Source organism: Saccopteryx bilineata, chromosome 3, assembly GCF_036850765.1.
Source record: "Saccopteryx bilineata isolate mSacBil1 chromosome 3, mSacBil1_pri_phased_curated, whole genome shotgun sequence".
Classification (NCBI taxonomy): domain Eukaryota; kingdom Metazoa; phylum Chordata; class Mammalia; order Chiroptera; family Emballonuridae; genus Saccopteryx; species Saccopteryx bilineata.
Window position 1 is genome coordinate 268,054,317 of NC_089492.1, and position 21,343 is coordinate 268,075,659.

Here is a 21,343-nt window from a genome sequence, read left to right on the forward strand (position 1 = left end):
CTCATCGCTTTGTCTACATACGTGTCCCAATCTCAACCCACCTATGTCTCTTACCCACATTAGTGTAAAGATGGAAATTCACATCAAGTGCCCTGGTAATCACTCACCCTTACTCAAAGAGCACTGCCGGTTCTGAGTATCCCAACCCTGAACTTTCAGAATTCATAAAGGAATTCAGGAAGCTCCTTGAGATCGTGGCGCCTGAGTTCCCTGCCCTGACGGGGAAAGGGATTCACTGTGGCGGTAAGGGCACCTCAGGCTCTGGACAGACAGAGCTGGTAGTATCCCGCCTCTGCCATTTTCAGAAGTTTCCCAAGCCTAGCTCCTCTTCTGGGGAGTGGGGAGAAGGTGAGTACCTACCGCCTGGGGCTGTTGCGATGATTAGATGAGATCCTGCATAAAGTGCTTAGCACAGAACCTACAGAAGAGCAAAATCTCACTACTAGCTATTTTTGCTATTATTAACAATGACTTAGTAATATGAGTCATATATAACTTGTTCCTCCTTTTTGCTGAGCTCATTCATGGTGGCCTGCTCTAGACCAGATTCTCATTTATAGCTCTCTCTCACCAGTCTCAAGTTCTCTGGGGATACACCCCAACTAAGAGCTGCTATGCTGGAGAATCTGCGGCTTGTGTTGATGCAGTGTGCGTACACACAGACGGTGAAGGCACAGCCAGGTTTGGGATCACCGCGTAGGACCACTGATTGCCTCCAATCCCCTAAATTACCAGTTTGGCTCAAACCCTGAAAAAGCCCTTAAATGACAGCAAATATAAGGACAGCCTGGGGGCTGAGTGCAAAATTTTTACAGGATAAAAACAAATAACACTTAAGAAAAGTGCCTTCAAATCTGGATCCTTAGCACTTGTAATTCACTTCCAAATTACCTGGATCAGATCAAGATAACATCCCTGGTTATAGACCAAGGTTAAAAATGGGGAATGTTTCTTTCTACCATACATCGTATAATCTTGGGAGATTTAAATACACATTTATCTCTTCTTGTGGGGGGAGTTGTCCCCTAGGACACTTTCCCTCCTACGTGAGTTCTCCGGTGGGCACTGAAGTGGGAGCTATTGTTGAAGTCTTTGCCACATTCCAAGCACTTGTAGGGTTTTTCCCCAGTGTGGATTCTCTGATGAATAATGAGGCTAGAGCTCTGGTTGAAGCATTTCCCACACTCTCGGCACTTATAAGGCTTCTCTCCTGTGTGAATCCTCTGATGAGTAATGAGATTAGAACGGTCACGGAAGAATTTTCCACACTCGAGACATTTGTAGGGCTTCTCTCCTGTGTGCACTCTCTGGTGAGTGATGAGCTTGGAGCGTTCACTGAAGCACTTCCCACAATCCGTGCATTTATATGGCTTCTCCCCAGTGTGGGTTCGCTGGTGGTTAGCCAGTGTGGAGCTCTTACTGAAGCTTTTCCCACATTCAGCACATTCATATGGTTTCTCTCCCGTATGGATTCTTTGGTGACTAATGAGTGCCGAGCTCTTGGAGAAAGTTCTTCCACATTCAGAACACTGATAAAGTTTCTCCCCCGAGGTGGTACTGTGTGGTCCAGGAGAATTCAAATTATTAATAGCATTCTGAGGCTGTTCAGATGTCTCCTCTGTTAAGTTCCTCCAGTGAGCACTAAAGGATGCATTTTGGCCAAAGTTTTCCCTGGGTTCACTACAATGATCAGAATTTCCTCCCAAGTGGATCCTCTGGTGTTTCAGAAGGTTTGAGCTCTGGTTGAAGCTCTTCCAACATTCCCCACATTTATAGGGCTTTACCCCTGTGTGGATTCTCCGGTGGGTGACAAGGTTGGAGTGGTCACTAAAGCTTTTCCCACATTCGAGGCATCTGTAGGGCTTCTCTCCAGTGTGGATTCTCTGGTGGGTATTGAGGTTGGAGCGGTCACTAAAGTTTTTCCCACATTTGAAGCACTTGTAGGGCTTCTCCCCTATGTGTGTCCGCTGGTGGGTAATGAACTGGGAGGTCCGACTGAAGCTTTTCACGCATGTGTCACACTTGTAGGGTTTCTCTGCAAGATACAGGCCTTGATGGTCAATCAGTTTTTCTAAGTCCTCTTCAGAAGAACATTCTTCCCACTGTTCCTGTGCTGGAATTCCTGACAGCTCTTCTCCATTTTCATTTTCACTGCTTTCCCCCCACTCGGGTGGGTGGCAAACAATGTCTGTAGTACATTTTGATAGTGCTCCAGGCAAATCCTCAAAAATATCCTGCTCTGAACTCTGGTCTTCTTCCTCATGCCTCATCTCAAAACCTGAAAGAACAGACAGAACTGTTGTGTTCTTCATTCATTAGTTAGTGTCTGTTTATAAATCTGTATCTTGTGTCATGTGCATTTGGCTAACATGAATTTGTATCTTATATTTTATGTCACATCTTACAAATGTGACTAATGTGGCCCTGGCCAGTTGGCTCAGTAGTAGAGCATCAGCCTGGCATGTGGAAGTCCCGGGTTTGATTCTTGGTCAGGGCACACAGAGGCAACCATCTGCTTCTCCACCCCTCAGGTTCTCTCTCTTTTTCTCTCTTCCCCTCCCACAGCCATGGCTCAAATGGTCCAAGCAAAGTTGGTGCCAGGTGCTAAGGATGGCTCTATGGCCTCACCTCAGGGGCTAAAATAGCTCTGTTGCCAAGCAATGGAACAGTGTCCCAGACAGGCAGAGCATTGCTCCCTAGTGGGCTTGCCCGGTGGATCCTAGTTGGGGCGCATGTGGGAGTCTGTCTCTGCCTCCACACATCTCACTTAATTTAAAAAAAAAAAAAAGTGACTAATGTGAAATCGATCATGTTTTGGTGCATACATGCATTTCTGACCTGCGCAGCTGAGGAACAGAATCTGGGACCTAGTGTCCCCACCAAGGGAACCAGGAGCCCCAACCAAACAGCCAGCCAGTTAGTCCCCTGGCCCAGTCCCCTATCCCACTGTTTGATAATGAACACCTGCTCCTTCTAGCACAGTCAGGATGTCCTGTGTCATATGAGATTGAGTAAACTCGATAATTACCGAACTGAATCCCAGTAAAATCTAGACCTGACTGCTTGTCTCATTTAGGGGATTACACTAAGCTAGACATAACCTGAGCAAAGCACAAATCCTTTTTTTTTTAAGTGAAAGGAGGGGAGATAGTGAGACACCCCCGCATGCACCCTGACCTGGACCCATGTGGCATCCCTGTCTGGGGCCAATGCTCAAATCAACTAAGTAATTCTTAGCACCAGAGGCTGTGCTGAACCAACCAAGCTATCACCCACGAGCCTAGCTCCCCTGCTCTGCCTGCATGCTTGCACATTGTGGATATCTAATTACTCCATGCTTACCAGTGTCTGGAGTTTTAGGACATGGGGTTGGAGGTTTGATGGCATCTTCATCTGCCATCTCATCCCAGGCCTCCTGGTCGTCAGCCTCTGTACTGCTCGGCCCAGATACAGGGAGACCCACTGCCTCCCTGACGGGCCCCATGGCTCTGACTGCAGTCCGCGCCCTCACCAGCGAGTCCAGTTCCTCGTAGAAGGGGCAGGTCCCTGGTGGGTGGCTGCTCTTGGCTTTCCGGTAGCTTCGAAGGAGGTTTTTGAATCTGTAGCGACACTGCTCCAGGGTCCGCAGGAAGCCCTGTGCACACAGCCGCTCTGCAATGGCCCGGTACACCTGGCTGTTCTGGTGACAGGTCCGGAGCTTTTCAGAGAATGGGGACTCACTGAGAATGGTCAGGAAGGCCTTGGTCTCCTCGTAGCCCCAGTGCACACCTGCTGTCAGGAGTGAAGAGTTCAGAGTTGTGAGACTTGATGAGACTTGCCTAGGTCATCAGGGATCAGGGTAAATGCCCAGAACACAGGCACCTCAGAAACTGCCCAGGCAGCTGGGGCACCAAGGAAGAAAATACCCTTGCCCTCAGGGCCGTGCCAGAGCAGCCCACTCCAACCCCTTCTAAAAGAGTCTATTAACTTAAGAGTCCTGGCTAAAGGGGAGGACTTAGATGGCCACATTATACCAGGTGACCCCACTCCCCTGGCTTCAGCTGGTTGGTTCAGGGAAAGGCCTATAACTGGGATACAAGAGACTCTCTCTATATCCATTCAATACATGTCCTCTACTTGTATTCATGAACTTTTGTTCTGACAAATATGGGAACTGAGAATCCCTAAAGACATGGAGTTCAATTAATCTTGCATTAGAGTCCAGCTGAGGATGCCCTACCCTCTTGTGGAAGGAGGAAAAAGCAGTGGTCTGCTCGCAGCTCCTCTGCAGGGCAATGGTGCAGGCAGGGAGGCGGCACGGTGGACAGAACACCGCATGCACGGCGCTGGAGCGCTGGGACCTCATCCTGACGACCCCGGCCTCACCAGACATCCCGAGATGCGATGTCACCCTCTTACGCTTCAGTGTTCCTATGTTTACAATGACTTGGGCCCCAACTACTGATTATTGAACTGTATACTGTAAGGATTTCTGCTCTGTTCAATATTTCACTCAATAGCTTCCTTTACCTAAATTTAGTATCTGTGAAGTCACGGCTGACGTGTTCATACACATTGAAATTAATAGTTTACTCACGCAACACCTACGACCATCCCCATATACACTTCGGGAGTTACTGAATTCGTTCTTTAAGGTTCCTCAGGATTTTAAAAGCGGCTGTTTCCATAGCTAAGAAAATCTGAGCGATGAGAACTGCTCACAGGAGAGTGGGAGTCTGAGGATAACCACAGGAACTGAGTGGCTCACGCCAGTGGCATCCGTCCAGACTTCTGTGTCCAGAACTCAGGGAGCACAGGTGTGACTACGAGAAGGGTTGGAATCTGGACCCAATTAAACGCTTGTGTCCTTACCTATGCGACTCTGGAATAGAGCCGGGCCGCCTGGAACCCTGGGCCCCTGGGCGGACTTGCCAGTGGCCAGGTCATCGCCATTACAGGCCTCTGCCGTTTCCTCTGGCTCCCAGCTCCCTTCCTCCTGCTCTTCCGCCTCTACGTCACTGTCCCCCAGCCTGGGGAGCTCCACAGCCTCGCCTGGGCCGCTGGCAGCCCTGATGGCCGTCCGCGCCCTCACCAAGGCCTCCAGTTCCTCGTAGAAAGGGCAGGTCCCCGGTGGGTGGCTGCTCTTGGCTTTCCGGTAATTCCGTAGGAGGTTTTTGACCCTGTAGCGACACTGCTCCAGGGTCCGCAGGAAGCCCCGCGCCCTCAGCCGCTCTGCAATGGCCCGGTACACCTGGCGGTTCTGGTGACAGGTCCGGAGCTTTTCAGAGAAAGGGGACTCACTGAGAATTGCCAGGAAAGTCTTGGTCTCCTCGTAGCCCCAGTGCACACCTGACACCTTCATGTCCTCCACGCCCCACGGGTACTGGTCTTCCCAGGCCTTTGCGTCCCTCCAGGCCAATGCTGGAGATGGTTTTATTGGCTCCTTATCCAGGCTGTAATCTGCAGCGCTTTTTCCAGAATGTGTAAGACTCAGACCCCAAAATTCTGGTTCCTGCTCTTGCTGGGAGATAATATTTGGTTTTGAAACTAGAACCCCTATATAAAAAGAGAAATGACAGAAATTATTTGTTGAGCAGAATGCTTATCCAAAATGTCCCTGAAACATTTCCCTACAAGAGGCCAATGGGAAATTCCCAAGCTAATTCCATCAAATGTCTGGAGGGTTAAGAGCAGGGGTCCCCAAACTATGGCCCGCGGGCCACATGCAGCCCCCTGAGGCCATTTATCCGGCCCCCGCCGCAATTCAGAAGGGGCACCTCTTTCATTGGTGGTCAGTGAAAGGAGCATAGTTCCCACTGAAATACTGGTCAGTTTGTTGATTTAAATTTACTTGTTCTTTATTTTAAATATTGTATTTCTTCTCATTTTGTTTTTTTACTTTAAAATAAGATATGTGCAGTGTGCATAGGGATTTGTTCATAGTTTTTTTTTGGTTGTTTTTTTTTGTATTTTTCTGAAGCTAGAAACGGGGAGAGACAGACAGACTCCCACATGCGCCAGAACCGGGATCCACCCGGCACGCCCACCAGGGGGCGACGCTCTGCCCACCAGGGGGCGATGCTCTACCCCTCCGGGGCGTCACTCTGCCGCAACCAGAGCCACTTTAGCACCTGGGGCAGAGGCCAAGGAGCCATCCCCAGCGCCCGGGCCATCTTTGCTCCAATGGAGCCTTGGCTGCGGGAGGGGAAGAGAGAGACAGAGAGGAAGGAGAGGGGGAGGGGTGGAGAAGCAGATGGGCGCTTCTCCTGTGTGCCCTGGCCGGGAATCGAACCCGGGACTTCTGCACGCCAGGCCGACGCTCTACCACTGAGCCAGCCGGCCAGGGCCATAGTTTTTTTTTTATAGTCCAGCCCTCCAACAGTCTGAGGGACAGTGAACTGGCCCCCTGTGTAAAAAGTTTGGGGACCCCTGGTTAAGAGAGAGGTAACTAGAAGTAACAGGATCACTTCACCAGAAATGTTCATTAACCTGCTTATTGTTATGAAATACATCACACAAAAAAAGTCATTGTCATTGGTCCACAGATGGGCCTATGATTTAAACTGGCCCAATTGGCAGGAATTCAGTGGTTGGAGGAAAGGTCTCTCCCTCTCTGTCCTTCTCGTTCTCTTTCCACGTGTGTATATGGTATGGGTCCCTCTTATCAGGAAACTTGTGGCCTCAATTGCCATTGGCATCTATTTCTTGACTCGAACACACAACACCTTTAAGGCAAAGCTGCGACTGAGGCTGAAGAGCAGAAAGAAAGAGCCTGTGACACGACTGAGCCAGTTTGGACTGTGGTTGGAGCACACCCTCCTCTGAACTTTTAATAACGTGAGAAAATAAATTTCCTTATTTTTTAAAGCAGTTAGCTACATTTAAAGGACTGCTTTGCCAGCAGCTCCCAACCCTAACAAAATAAGAAGCCTAGAACTGAATAAGTATTTGAACAAAACCAGAAGGAGCCTGACCAGGCGGTGGCGAAGTGGATAGAGCGTTGGACTGGGATACCGAGGGCCCAGGTTCGAGACCCTGAGGTCGCCAGCTTGAGCGCAGGCTCACCTGGTTTGAGCAAAAGCTCACCAGCTTGGACCCAAGGTCGCTGGCTCGAGCAAGGGGTTACTCAGTCTGCTGAAGGCCCGCGGTCAAGGCATATATAAGAAGCAATCAATGAACAACTAAGGTGTCGCAATGCGCAATAAAAAACTAATGATTGATGCTTCTCATCTCTCCGTTCCTGTCTGTCTGTCCCTGTCTATCCCTCTCTCTGACTCTCTCTCTGTCTCTGTAAAGAAAAACAAAACAAAAAAAAACAAAAAAAACCTGGGCTTACCCGGTCAAGGCACATACAAGAAGCAACTACTATGAGTTGATGCTTCCTGTTCCTCCGGCCTTCTCTCTCTCTCTCTCTCAAATAAATAAAATCTTAAAAAAAAAAAAAAACAACCAGGAGTTTAGAGCTAAAAAGAGACTTAATGATTATCTGGTTGAGCATTTTCCAAAGTTTGTTCCTTCGAACACTGTTTTTACTAGAGAATGTAAAGGGGGTGGGGGTGGGGGGTCAGCAAGTTTCTAGCGCCTTACCTTACTGACATGATGGGTCAGACCTGTCCTGTCTCTTCTACTTTATCCCACTCACTGTGGCCCAAGCGCCAGTGGGAAGTGGTTCGTTATTTTTTGGCTTCCTGTGCAAATGTGCCTACAGAAAGCAGTCTGTGCTGGTCAGACGTGGTTCAAGTACTCTGAACCCTGTGATACTCATTACTCATTGTGGTTTAGTACAGCAGTCTCATGGGCTTAGTTCCCTCGGTCCGCCCCGAGAAACGGGTCTTTTCTTTTCTTTTTTTTTTTAATTTTTTTTTTTTTTTTCATTCTTTTTAGAGAGGAGAGGGAGAGACAGAGAGAGAGAGGAGAGACAGAGAGAGAGAATGGGGGAGGAGCTGGAAGCATCAACTCCCATATGTGCCTTGACCAGGCAAGCCCAGAGACGGATCTTATTTGATGCTGAAGCCTGGATTTCTGAGACAGGGGTCAGGCACCTGGCAGCTCGTGTTCTTCCTGGGTCTGAAATTCCAGACTTCACAGAAGCATGAATCTTAAGGGAGTGGCGAGAAACTGAGTGTGCCGGAAACCCAGCATCTTTGGAGGGCACGAGTTCCTTACCCAGGGACACACCGTTCCCACAGTTGTCTCCTGGGGCGTCCTTGTGAAACTCCTTCTCAGCATGTTTGCCAGGGCCTGGGGCTTCCTGTGAGATGTACAAAAGAAGGACCTCAAATGTCTCTGACCTTTGCAAACAGCCCAGGGGCCTCACTGGGCCCCAGAAAGACGAGAGGAGCACAGGGAGGGGCAGTGTGACAAGGAGATGCCCAGCGGGTGGGGCGAGGGGCAGAGGCTAACACCCTGCGCCCGCGGCCCCTCCCCGAGGCAGGCCACAGAGAAAGGACCGGAGCAAAGGGGCAAAGCACAGAAGTAATGACAGGAAAGGGAGAACAAGGAGCAGCTTACCTGCGACTCAGCTGCCACCTCCCAATCGCCAACGCTCCCCATCTTTGGGAGAGTAGGGACTCGGGGAGTAAGGACAGCTGAGGAGAAGAAAAAGTCTCTGAAACCCAAGCCCTGGTCTCCAGAGAAGCACCCCCTCAGGTCTAGCTTTCCAAAAGCCATGCAGGGGTCAAACTGAGCCTGTCCCCCAGTCCGTGAAAATCTCTGCTTCTCCTTCCCTGCTAGAGTATCTGGCTCCTAACTGCCTTGAGTGAGGTGCCACGTGTGCAATGCCAGCCCAGAACTCCTATGATCAGTACCCGCCCCAGCCCGAGCTGGCTGCGTGACTCAGCTGTAGAGGGGACATGCTGACATCACTGGGAGCAATACTCAGTTGTCTTACTTCTCAGTGTGTCCATCAGACACTATGCTGCTATCCCTTGCCTTGAATTCAGTACCTCTCCTCCCCACGTGCCCTTCCTTACCTCCCCCTCACCCCTCTTCCCTGACGATCCCTGATTCGTGGTACGCACCACTCTCTTTCAAGGCCTGGGGCGCCATCTTGGTGTCCAGATGCTCGGGAAGGTCAGGGCCTAGATGGCACACCCACTGCCTCTGGGACTGTCGCTTGGGCCAGTGGTCCGCTGACTGCAGCTGAAAGCTCCGAGAGTCCTTTAAGGACCTGGTTTCTTCTCCACACGATTCTGGTTCCTGTATACAGAGAGTCAAAATTCCCAACTGTCAGTTCAATGAGACCAGTTTCAGTAGGGGTAAAGAATGTTCTTTTGAGGACAACTGTGATCCAGAGGTTAAGGGCTCTTTTTAAGACCCATACATGGCTCAAAGTATGATAACAATGCCAGCAGACCGACGTCGGTAAACAGACCAGCATTTAACCACCAAATACCTACTGTCTTGTTCAGCACAGGGAACTACACAAGTGCCTCAGTGGGGTCACAACTGTTCAAAACATTTCTGAATCGAAAAGACAAATTAAGTAAAAATTTTATGACATGAAAAAATCTCTAAACATCAATCACAGTTAATTTTTTTAAGATTTTATCTATTGATTTTAGAGAGAGGAGAGAGAGTGAAACAGAAAGTGGAGGAGGAGTGGGAAGCATCAACTCATAGTTGCTTGTTGTATGTGCCTTGACCAGGCAAGCCCAGGGTTTCGAACTGGCGACCTCAGCATTCCAGGTTGATGCTTCAGCCACTGCGCCACCACCGATCAGGCGGTGGTGTATTGCAAAATGTGTTGCAATTTCTTCAACAGGTATTTTCAATATTAACATGGTTCAAAAATAGAAAATATACATAAAGATCATTCAGTGAAAATAGCCCAGCCCTGCATCTGTACCCCTCTCCTCCCCACAGGTAACCACTGCCTTATGCATCCTTTCAGAACTTCTTTATATACAAGCAACTGTAAACACAGGCTGGGGAAACAGCTGGGTTACAGTTGTTCATATGGAAAATAAAACAGTAATTAATCAATAGTAATACAAGAATAAACTATTTCACGTACTCACAACTCTAAGCCTACTTTTGCCATACCCTGTATATATTCTCATTTCTTCCCTATTTTCACACCAAAAGTAGTAACTATATACATTGCTCTGATCCTTATACTTTGACTCAACATCCATCTTTATAAACTTATTGATTTTGACACATTTATCTCCAAAACTCTTTTGGCTGACCTCAAAGGCAGGATGTTTACCATCAAGAAGACAGGTAGGAATGGACCATGGCAATCAAAGGCCATTCCAAATAAGAAGACCCACCCATGTCCTGTGTGCTTCACAGGGAAACAACATCTGTTTATCAGCACTCTTATACAGTTAAGAAAAAAAAAACCTCACTTTGTTACAGTTACAATCTTACAATGTAAGAGTCAGTAACAGTCCTCACCCTCAACTCTACCTGCTTCAACTACTGCCAGGACCAAGCAAAGATTCTGATTCCAGTGACTGGAATGGTGGACACAGGAAGAAGTAGATTCAAGTGACAATGAAGAGGGAAAAATCAGTAGGAAACTGCCTGGAGCAGGGAAGAATAAAGAATCCACCAAAAATGTCTATGCTCCACACAAAAACCTGCACATGTTTATAGCAGCTTTATTCATAACTACCATTACTTGGAAACATCCTAATTGTCCTTCATTCGGTAACCAGACAATGGAATATTATTCAGCACTAAAAAAAAGGGGGAGGAGAGAGCTAACAAGCCATGAAAAGGCATGGAAGAAATTTAAACATATAACTAAGTAAAAAAATCCATTCTGAAAAAACTACATATTATGTGATTCCAATTATATGACACTATGGAAATGGCAAAACTATGAAGACAGTAAAAAGATCAGTGGCTGCCAGGAGCTGGGGGAGGGAGGGACCCATACACAGAGCCCAGAGGGGTCTCCCACCCTAATGTAACCGCACGTGGGGTGATGATGACATGTCAGTGCAGGTCCATCGCCTGTGACAGACGCACCACTCTCCAGGGAGTGTTATAATGAAGGGGGCTGTGTAGCTCAGTTATGTGCCTTGCAATATAAGATCACAAGCTACAACATATGTGTCTGGGGGAGAAACAAGCTACTTATCCATTTGTTTTGACATTTGTGAGCACTCAGGAACAGGTGAAAAGTTAAGAAACATAAGTCACAGGAAAAAAATACATTAGGAGGTTTTATTACCTGATTTTTTCCCCAATATTCAGCTTACAGTGGGTCTAATTTAAGAATTTTTTGGTCGAGTCCAACCCTCTCAATTTACAGATTGAAGAATCACAGAGACCTCAATTTAAGTCAGCTCTCATCTCTGAGTCTCAAGTTCTCCATCCACCAGCCCTGAAGTCCTAAGACTTGCATTTGTTTCTTCATTGCCACTTAAGAGAAACAACTGGTTTCTTTAAAAGAAATATGGGAGGTAGGGATGGTATATTAAAATAAGGTATGCTCTCTCATACGCAGTTCAGTAACTTTAAATATTACGTTCCCTGCACCTTCAATCAGTCTGTGAAGGAATCCAAACAGCAAAGCCACAGACCTTATTTTAACCTCTCTTCCCCTAACCTCACATCTGTATATTTTATGATGTACAGAAATTCCACCATTTGTAAGAATACGTTCTCAGAGCTCTAATTTCCCCCGACAAAATGTGATTAAGTAATAATACCACAAGGATTACCAACTGTTTACCAAGTGGAAGCACCAGGGTGCTGTTGAGAGGAAGGCTCTAGAGTCTAGGTGGCCGGCTCAGCCTGCTGCCAGCCAGAGGGCTTGTCCTCCACACACCAACTTCAAAGAAGGGTTCAAAATTTGTGTCACAGCAAAATTATAAATTTTATCATGGTCTTCAGTGTCTCCTACAAATTGTTGAGGCTGTGAATTAAATCCACAATACTTTCTTTTTTTTTTTTTTTTTTTTTTTGTATTTTTCCGAAGCTGGAAACAGGGAGAGACAGTCAGACAGACTCCCGCATGCGCCCGACCAGGATCCACCCGGCACGCCCACCAGGGGTGATGCTCTGCCCACCAGGGGGCGATGCTCTGCCCCTCCGGGGCGTCGCTCTGTCGCGACCAGAGCCACTCTAGCGCCTGGGGCAGAGGCCAAGGAGCCATCCCCAGCGCCCGGGCCATCTTTGCTCCAATGAAGCCTTGGCTGCGGGAGGGGAAGAGAGAGACAGAGAGGAAGGAGAGGGGGAGAAGTGGAGAAGCAGATGGGCACTTCTCCTGTGTGCCCTGGCCGGGAATCGAACCCGGGACCCCTGTACGCCAGGCCGACGCTCTACCACTGAGCCAACCGGCCAGGGCCCACAATACTTTCATTTCGATATAAATTTAGGCAATACTCACCTCTCTCAGTCTGTTCACCGATGTGAATAATGGCGATGGCAACAGTACCTTCCTAATTGGGTTGCGGGTGGAACAGACAAGCAATACAGAGAGAATGCTGAGAACAGTGTCTGGCACAGTGAGTGCTCAGCAAATGTCAGTTAATATTTCATTCGAGTCTCATGACTCAGAGGTATTTTAATTCCTATGGTTTCTAGATGAGGTATCTGTCATATAATAGAACGATGAACTTGGAATTTAAGGGTCTGGGTTTAGGCAGCAGCTCATAGTGACTGAGCTTTGTGACCACATGACTTTTAGGGACTTAGCATAATCTATAAATTATGGGAACAACAATGCTATTTCTGCCTACCTACATTACTGTGACAAGCGCCCCAAGAGATCACATGGTGGTCAGCAAACCACGGCTTGCGAGCCACATGCGGCTCTTTGGCCCCTTGAGTGTGGCTCTTCCACAAAATACCACGTGAGGGCACTACCTCGATAAGGAATGTACCTACCTATATAGTTTAAGTTTAAAAAATTTGGCTCTCAAAAGAAATTTCAATCGTTGTACTGTTGATATTTGGCTCTGTTGACTGATGAGTTTGCCGACCACTGTCCTGGGTAAAAGGCTTCTGTTGAGTGTAAAACAGTACAGATCAACAGTACTGTGAATACCGCCCTGGCAGCAGTTTACAGCAGTAGTTATGAGTGCTGGCTTTAGAGTCAGATGGCCGGAATTCAAACCCTGCCTCTACCACTTGTGTGCCCTTAAGCCTATCACCCAGCTTTGCCTTCATCGGTTTCCTCACCGGTAAAACTAGGATAACGGTACCTAGCTCATTAAATGATTGTCAGGACTAAATGAGTTAATACAGGGAAAGCACCTAAAACAAAGCCTGGTCCACAGTCGTGCTCAATAAATGTCAGGTGCTCAATAACGCTAATGACTTATTTTGGCATTTAGTAAGCTAGTCCTGCCCCGCTGCCTTGCCTGACCCACTTCTGGGGAACAGACTATTTGCCTCACCTGCTGTCCTGCAGCCCGGGCCTCTCGGTGCCAATCCTCCACCAGGGCCACCGCCTCCTCGCCGTTCTCGGGGTGCCGCGCCTGCACCCAGGCCTGCACCTCCCTGGGTAAGATGGTCAGGAACTGCTCTAGCACCAGTAGCTCCAGGATCTGTTCTTTGAGATGGACCTCCGGCCTCAGCCAGCGACAGCAGAGCGCCCAGAGCTGGCTGAAGGCCTCGTGGGGGCCGGAGGCATCCCTGTACTGGAACTGCCGGAAGCGCTGGCGGGAGGCCTCAGGGCCAGGGACAGGGCTGCGGTCCTTCCCCTGAGGTCTGGATTCTGATCTCCACGCATCCTCCTCCAGTTTCACAATCAGGAGTTCCTCCAGCTCCGGTGGGGGAGAGGCCTGGGCCCGGGAGTCCAGGGCTACAGCCATGCTCTGCCCTGGCCGCCTCACTTCAGCGGACCTGTCCTCATCCCACGTCCTCCTGCATCTACAGTGTGTCCTTCCAGGGGCTCCTGGGAGAGGAAATGCTTACAAGGCTCTGAAGGCAGAAAGACAAAGAGAAGAACAGTGAGCAAGAGGACCCAGGAGCCTCACCTGCCTCACTTCCCCACACCTACCACGGCCACTGGGTGGGGTGGGAGTGCCACGGGATGCCCTGTCCCACTAGCCGAAAGTTCAACCACAACCTGGCACCAACACCAGCAGCCAGCAATCAGGCGGAAGACAGCACAGTGTGAAATCCTCTGGGTCATGCTCAGTGCCTTAGCCTGGCGTCAAGGCCTCGGGGACCCGGTGCCAGCACAGCCGTTCCCCTCTACACATGTCCAAAGTCTGACCTGCCCTCAGCTGGGACCCAAACATCACTCACTTTCTTCCTAGGGCCTAAAGCTTTAGTCTTCCTCTGAAGGTGTTCTCCTTGCAAAGTTCTTCTCTCTCTTCTCCCCTTTGGCCATCTTACTCATTTGGCATTTTTCACCATTTCTATGATTTCCAAAACTGCAGCCAGGACCCGTCTCCAGACCCCCAAATCCAACAACCTACCAGATATGCCCACTTGACTGTCTCTTAGGCACCCCAGACTCAATGGGTCAAAACTGCACCCATCATTTTCTCCCACGAGCCTGTCTCTCTTCTGGAGCTCTGCATCCATAAAGGCACCGCCTCCCATCAGTTCACCCCTGCCAGAAACCTGGTCAGCACCTGTCTCCAAGCTCCCCCGCCTCCAATTCATCACCAAACTGTCCCCCTGGCCTTCTAACCATCTACATCCCCAATGCCACCACCTCGGTCCAGAGAATCATCACGTTTATCTCTCGATCAGCATCCTATCTCACGTCCTGGCCTCCACTCCACTCCCCTCACCCTAAGCCTAGGCCCATTCTTTGCACAATAACCAGACTAGCTCAAAATCTGACCATGTCACTTCCCTGCTAAACACCCTTCCGTGACTTCCCATGTCCCTCGGGATCAAGTACAAGCCTCGCCCAAACCTCATTTCTTTACCATGCAGCCACGGTCACGGTGCTGCAGCTGCACAGCTTGCCGCTCCTACACGGTGCTGCCCTCTGGGCCCTCCCACACATTGGGGTGTCTCTCCCCTTTCTTTACCTAGGTCTCAGCTTAAACTGTACTTTTCCAAGATTCAGTGCTCAGCGTAGCTTCCATGCCACCTTACATTTTCTGTATCATTACCCAGATCATTCTTTGTAATTATCTACCCACTAGATCATAGGCTTCCCAGGGGACCGAGCACAGGGCTCAGCACACACAGGAAGCACTCAATAAACAGTGGGATGATGGTCAACTAATAATGGTGATGTGTCATGAAGCAAGAATTATAATTAAGCCCTTTCTGTGCAGACTAGATAAAAAAAGAAGAATGACCTTGCTCATTCCAGAAGGAATTCTTTTCTCTTTATTTCCACCGTGATACTTGTCACTGTCTAGGTTGTACCAGAGGAGTGTGTGTACATATGTGTGTCCCCAGGGAGATTACAGCCTCCCTGAAGGTAGGGAATGTAGCTTACTTTTCTGTCTTTCATGCCCTTCCCTCCCCCACACCCACAAACATGATGCACTGAACACAGGAGGCTCTCAGTGAATGCCTGGTGAGTGCACGTCTGGGGCTGCTCCTTTTACATAATGAAGACTCTGACAACGCTCATCTGGAAAAATGAGCTCTTTGTGTCATCCCCAACAAGTCTAGATAACATAAAAAATGCCTACTCAAAGGAGGCCGTCAGCTGCTTCCACGTGGGAATGGCACAGCTGAATTGAGAATGGAGGAGGGTAGTCTTTTGATTTTAGGCCATCTAACTGGACTGTCTAGAAATAAGCAGGAGTTGCCCTGGCTGGTTGGCTCAGTGGTAGAACGTCAGTCAACCTGGCATGTGGATATCCCAGGTTCGATTCCTGGTCAGGGCACACAGGAGAAGTACCCATCTGCTTCTCCACCCCTCCCTCTCCCCCATCTCTCTCTCTCTCTCTCTCTCTCTCTTCTCTTGCAGCTTTGGCTCGATTGATTCAAACACATCAGCCCGGGTGCTGAGGATGGCTCTGTGGAGCCTCCTGCCTCAGATGCTAAAAATAGCTCAGTTGTGAGCATGGCCCCAGATGGGCAGAGCATCAGCCCCAGACGGGAGTTGCTGGGTGGGCCCCAGTCAGGGCGCATGCAGGAGTCTGTCTCTCTATCTCCCCTCCTCTCACTTGAAAATGAAGAAAAATAAATAAATGAGGCAAGGGTGACGGAAAACAAAGGCTTGTCTTAAAGAGTTCCACATACTGTTTGACCAGGCGGTGGCACAGTGGATAGAGCGCCAGACTGGGATGCTGAGGACCCAGGTTCGAGACCCTAAGGTCGCCAGCTTGAGCGCAGGCTCATCTGGTTTGAGCAAAAGCTCACCAGCTTGGACCCAAGGTCGCTGGCTCAAACAAGGGGTTACTTGGTCTGCTGAAGGCCCGCAGTCAAGGCACATATGAGAATGCAATCGATGAACAACTAAGGTGTCGCAATGTGCAACGAAAAACTAATGATTGATGCATCTCATCTCTCTCCCTGTCTGTCTGTCCCTGTCTATCCCTCTCTCTGACTCTCTATCACTGTAAAAGAAAATTAAAAAAAAAAAAAAAAGAGTTCCACATACTTAGGGAGAGGCAAAGAGCACAATTCGTGACCACCTGGCAACTTCCTGCTCATCCTTCAGCTATAAGCTCAATGTCACCTCATCTGTTAAGGCTTCCAGGACATGCTCTTATCAGGCCTTGCCCTCATCCCTGCAGTCCAAGAACTGCCTCCTCAATCCTGTGTTCCCTAAGCAATTGGCATGTACCTCTAATATGTTATCCTGCATTATTGTAGTTACTTATTCCTGTATCTGACAGCCCGCCATCAGATCGCATTACTAGGGCCAGTACTATATCTTACTCCTTTCTCTATCTTCAGTGCCCAAGCCAGTGTCAGATAAACAGAAGGGCCAATGGAAGTTTTGTTGCCTTTTATCAAAACAGTAAAGCTGGTACATTACAAACCTAATGGGGTATGGCAGATCCATAACTTATATTACACTAAAGAATTAATCTTTTATGAAACTTTTTTAGCCACAGCCTAATCATGCACTAGTCCAAACACATTTGTGTCACTCTCTCACATAAGGACTAATGCACCAGTCATGTACAGAATCCCACTGTGGCCTGGTCTCTGGTGGCGTAGTGAAGAAAGTGTCGACGTGGAATGCTGAGGGCGCCGGTTCAAAACTCTGCACTGTGTGGTCAAGGCACATATGGGAGTTGATGCTTCCTGCTCTTCCCCATCTCTCTCTCTCTCTCTCTCTCTCTCTCTCTCCCCCTCTGTAAAATTAATAAATATTTTAAAAAGAAAAGAATCCCACTGTGTACCCTGCACTGCACTAGGAGCCAGAGAGCCAACAGTAAGTAGGACAGCCAGTCTCTACCTTTATAAAAGGGTCAGTCTAACAAGACACAGTCAATGAGCAAAGTCTGTGCCCCTGTGCAGAGAGAACTCTAGAACAAAACAGGCAGTTCGTAGTCCCACCAGGCAGGCCCAAAGCCCTGAGTCTCAAATAACGGGTATTTTCTTCTGGGAAGACTTGAAAGTCCTCAAGTTATTTTTTAAATACAAACCTGAAGATTTTTCTGCTACTCCCTTATATATGAATAGTAGTCTATCCACAGAGGGAGTCAACACAGTCAGCCAACAGCAGAGTGACTTTACGTGGAGATGACAGGGGAAAAAAGTGGACAAGGACATTCCTCAGTGCTGAGACTACCAGGAAGCTCTGGGTCCTCACTAAAATAAGCAGCCTCCAAGAGCCCCTATTAACTGAGTGTCCAGGGTGCCAGGCCCAGTGCTAAGTGCTCTTCATTCATCATCTCACTGAATCCTCTAAGCAAGAAGCGAAGTATCCTAAGTGTGGAGCTGCCTTACACTGACTTGCAACTTACACACATTAAACTACATACGAACATCAGGAAGAGGCAGAAAGGACATGACTTAAATAGCACACCATGCTATTTAAGTCCATTCACTATGCGTCTCGTCCAGGGTGAGCATGTGATGATGACACCCATGGCTCTGCGGGTCCCCGGGTTGGTCTGAGTTCCCTCAAACCTCTGCACTGAATGTGAGCAGTGTCCTCCTATGGCATGGGCCCGAAACACAAGCCAACTCTCCTCTAGCGTTCAGTGCTGGTTTCTAAATGGCTCCTTGCTGAAAGAGTTTCAAGCTGACTGTGATTTTTGGCTAAATGTGATTATCACCTTCCATGCTGCCTTTAGAATACCATTATCCTGAGAGGATATGACTCCACTGAATCTTCAGTTTACATATAGGTAACTGAGCTCCCATGGAAAGATTCACTTAATATTACAGAACTAGCCAGTGGCAGAGGTGGAATCTAAGCCCGGCCTGTTTCCTCCAGTCGTTAAGCACACCACGTCGCCTCCTCTAGGTCTGCTGGTCATCCCATGTCCTGAGAAGATGGTATGGACAGTGAAAAGGACATGGAGGCAGGAGTGAGCAAATCAGAGTTCAAGTTCCACTCCTGCCATTTATCAACTGGGTGACGTCGGAAAGGTCATGTGGCTCCTGCAGCCTCTCTGGAGTGCGGCTCACAGCCTGACCTTACTCGCAGCTTCCCCAGGTTTCCCGAGTACTGCATTTCCCCACGTATAAGACGTACCTTAATGTTAGGGCCCAAAATTTGGGGGGGGGGGAATGTATTACATAAAGTTATTGAACTCAAGTTTTATTCATCATAAAATTCACACAACTCCTCACCACTGTCAAAACTCCCATCCATGAGGAGCTTGTCCTCCTCTGTGTCTGATGACGAATCACTGTCTTCATATATTGCCTCGTCCTCAGTTCCATCTATGGCATGTGAAATGCCACAACCACTGTATAAGATGCACCCAGGTTTTAGACTGCAATTTTTTTTTTAAAAAGGGTGTGTCTTATACATGGGGAAATACAGTAGTACAATAAGAGTAGAGCAAAGGGACAGGGAGACTAAAATCAGTGGCTACAAATCTAAATGGCCATAGGCCAGGCACTGTAAATGAGTAAATGAGTGGAGTGGGGACTATGGCTACTACAGAGCACCAGCGGGACCACTGACCCAATGTCCACGGGCCTTCTTATTTTTCTAAGAGCAGTCAGGATGCTAGATTTTTAAATGTTGTCAACCTATTCAAAATTGCTTCACACACCCTGAGGATTAAATAGAGCATGATGGAAGGCTTTGTTCACATGGCTGTCACTTTGCCACCTTTCAACTTAGGGATCTCAAAGGTCTCTCCCAATCTCCAGGAAGACCTAGAAAGGGTACAAATTCCCCCCCAAGAATGAGGGATAGGTGTTGCTGTCAAAATCAGAATCCCTTTACTAACACAGGGAAGCTAAGAGGCATTCTGGCTCCTGGGGTCGTGAGTATGGATGTGGCCATGAAGAACCCACCCAGTAAACAGCAGGATGAGAAGAGATCTGTCCTATGGTCTGTGACCTCCAAAGAGAAAAACACTGAGAGTTCCCAGAGGCTTTCAAGCTCATTTGGCTGATGGTCCAAGCTCTTGCTTAAGCAACCTGACCTCATACTTAAGGGCATAAACCAGGGAAAGCAAATAGGTTTCATTTAAAGCACCAACTTTACACTGAACTGTGCTAAAGACTCCGAATCCCATATGAATACAATTAGCTATGTCTGCCAGACACAGGAAGGGGAAGTGGCAGCACACCTTCCATGTTTTTGCCACCCCCGGCCTAAACTCCCATGGACACAGAATCAGGTCCCAGCAAAAAACAGCCTTCATGGGCAGAACACTAACGCATGCCCCTGGAGACCCACCAGAGGTAGCCCCTTTCAAGCCTGGTATAGCAAAGCTCACCCTGGCTGGTCTTTCATCAAGTACGGTATATATTTATTAGGCAGTGGAGAAAGAAGTGACTCCTGTCCTGGATGCTTAGTGGAAGAGACCAAAAAAAAAAGTCAGATAATGATGATTAAATGTGGAAAATGCAGGAAGAGTTCTGTGGGAGCTAGCAGTGGGAGGCAACTTCATCTGCGTAAGGCAATTGAACAAAGTTACATTTGAGTTGGCTCTTGAAGAAAGAATAGTTCTCTTGGCAGAGAATAGCGATGAGAGGGAGTGTAGTCTACACACAAGGAAAAGCATATATAATGGTGGGAAACCCAACAGATTCCCCAAGAAATGGGGAAAACCTTGGCAGCCCTGGAGTGAGGGGTAGATGAAGATTAGGCTGAAAAGTAGTTTATGAAGTTATCTTAAATATCATCAGGCTGAGGTGCTTAGACTTAGTTCTACCACTGACGAGTGTCCATGAAGGGTTTTGAAGGCACCATCAGATTTGTGGGTTAAATAGATCACACTAGCGACAATACGTTTGTCTGGGCTGGGAGGTAAAAAGATGGAGGCTTCAGCAAAAAAACCTGACAAGGAAAGGGCAGATTCAAGACACATTAAAAGAAACGGAAAGATCGTAAGATCCCCGATGTGGAAGAATGCAAGATAAATCAGAGGGCACCTGGGTAAAGTGGACGACAGTGCCCTTCACCTCCATCAGGAGTAAGAGAAAAGGTGTAGGTTAGGGGCCAACCACAATAGCCAGTCCACCCCCTGGGTTCCAGAAGTCTCAACCATTAGAGAGAGTGTAATGGGGTATCAAATGAGATGTCTGTTCTAGGCGAGCAGGTAGATAGAGGCCGGTACACAATTTTTAAGGTTGCGCTTCAAGCTCAGGCCCTCTTATCTGCACTTCTTACCAGGGCCTCAGAACCCTCTCTCCTTCCCTCTATGGTCTCCTGACCCTTCTACGATGTTCCCACTTGCAGAGCCTCTCTCGGTGCCCTCACCTACAGACCTAAGTCGGTCCTCACTGCCAGGGCCCTCCATCCCCCTCCTCATCCCCCTATGACCCTTCCCATATCCGGACGCCTCATCCTCTGGCCGCCCCTCACCCTCCACCCACACATGAAAGCTCTTTTCTCCCTTCTCACCTTCCCCTGCCCCCTGTGACACCACCACCTCCTAAGTCTCCAGCCCAGAGCCTGAGTCTCAACTGCCCCCGCCCCGCCACCCGGACTCACCCACCGAGACACCCACTTCACAACGGGGCGGAAGTGCTCCAGAGTTCGCGCAGGGAACCCTGGGACGCGGAGTCCGAACGGCGCCACCCCGGGAGTGGAGCGACTGAGACTACAACTCCCAGAAGGAACCGCGCGGTAGCCGGTGGGCGGTCCCCGCCGTTTACTGCCCTTAACAGGCTGTCAGCCAATAGATGTGTCACCTTCTCCCGGTACCGGAACAAATCGAAACAGAGTCTAAGCGTAGGGGCGGGACCTGTTGCAATCCCACTCCTTTCCACAGGCTCCGGGAAACGGCACCGCCCAGTGGGCGGGCACTCAAGTTGAAGGATCCGAGCGAGAGTCAGAGGCCAGAGAGAGGTCAAAGCAAAACCATTAAGAGATAAGAGAGAGGGTGGC

General features: G+C 48.7%; 1 protein-coding gene across 3 annotated transcripts; it reads right to left on the bottom strand.

Moving 5' to 3' along the window:
* Positions 1-847: 847 nt before the first annotated feature.
* Positions 848-20,985, bottom strand: ZSCAN20 (zinc finger and SCAN domain containing 20). Of its 3 annotated transcripts, none has more exons than XM_066269727.1 (8): positions 20,948-20,985; positions 13,338-13,863; positions 9,000-9,177; positions 8,491-8,567; positions 8,146-8,230; positions 4,852-5,535; positions 3,343-3,768; positions 848-2,278 (listed from the first exon to the last, which is right to left on the bottom strand). In XM_066269727.1, exons 2-8 carry the CDS (start codon positions 13,752-13,754, stop codon positions 1,026-1,028), a joined length of 3,120 nt encoding a protein of 1,039 aa, XP_066125824.1. In that variant the 5' UTR covers positions 13,755-13,863; positions 20,948-20,985; the 3' UTR covers positions 848-1,025. The 3 variants fall into 3 exon arrangements, with proteins under 3 accessions (XP_066125824.1, XP_066125822.1, XP_066125823.1); XM_066269725.1 differs by having other exon boundaries at positions 3,343-3,771; XM_066269726.1 differs by having other exon boundaries at positions 3,343-3,771; positions 20,952-20,977.
* Positions 20,986-21,343: the final 358 nt, after the last annotated feature.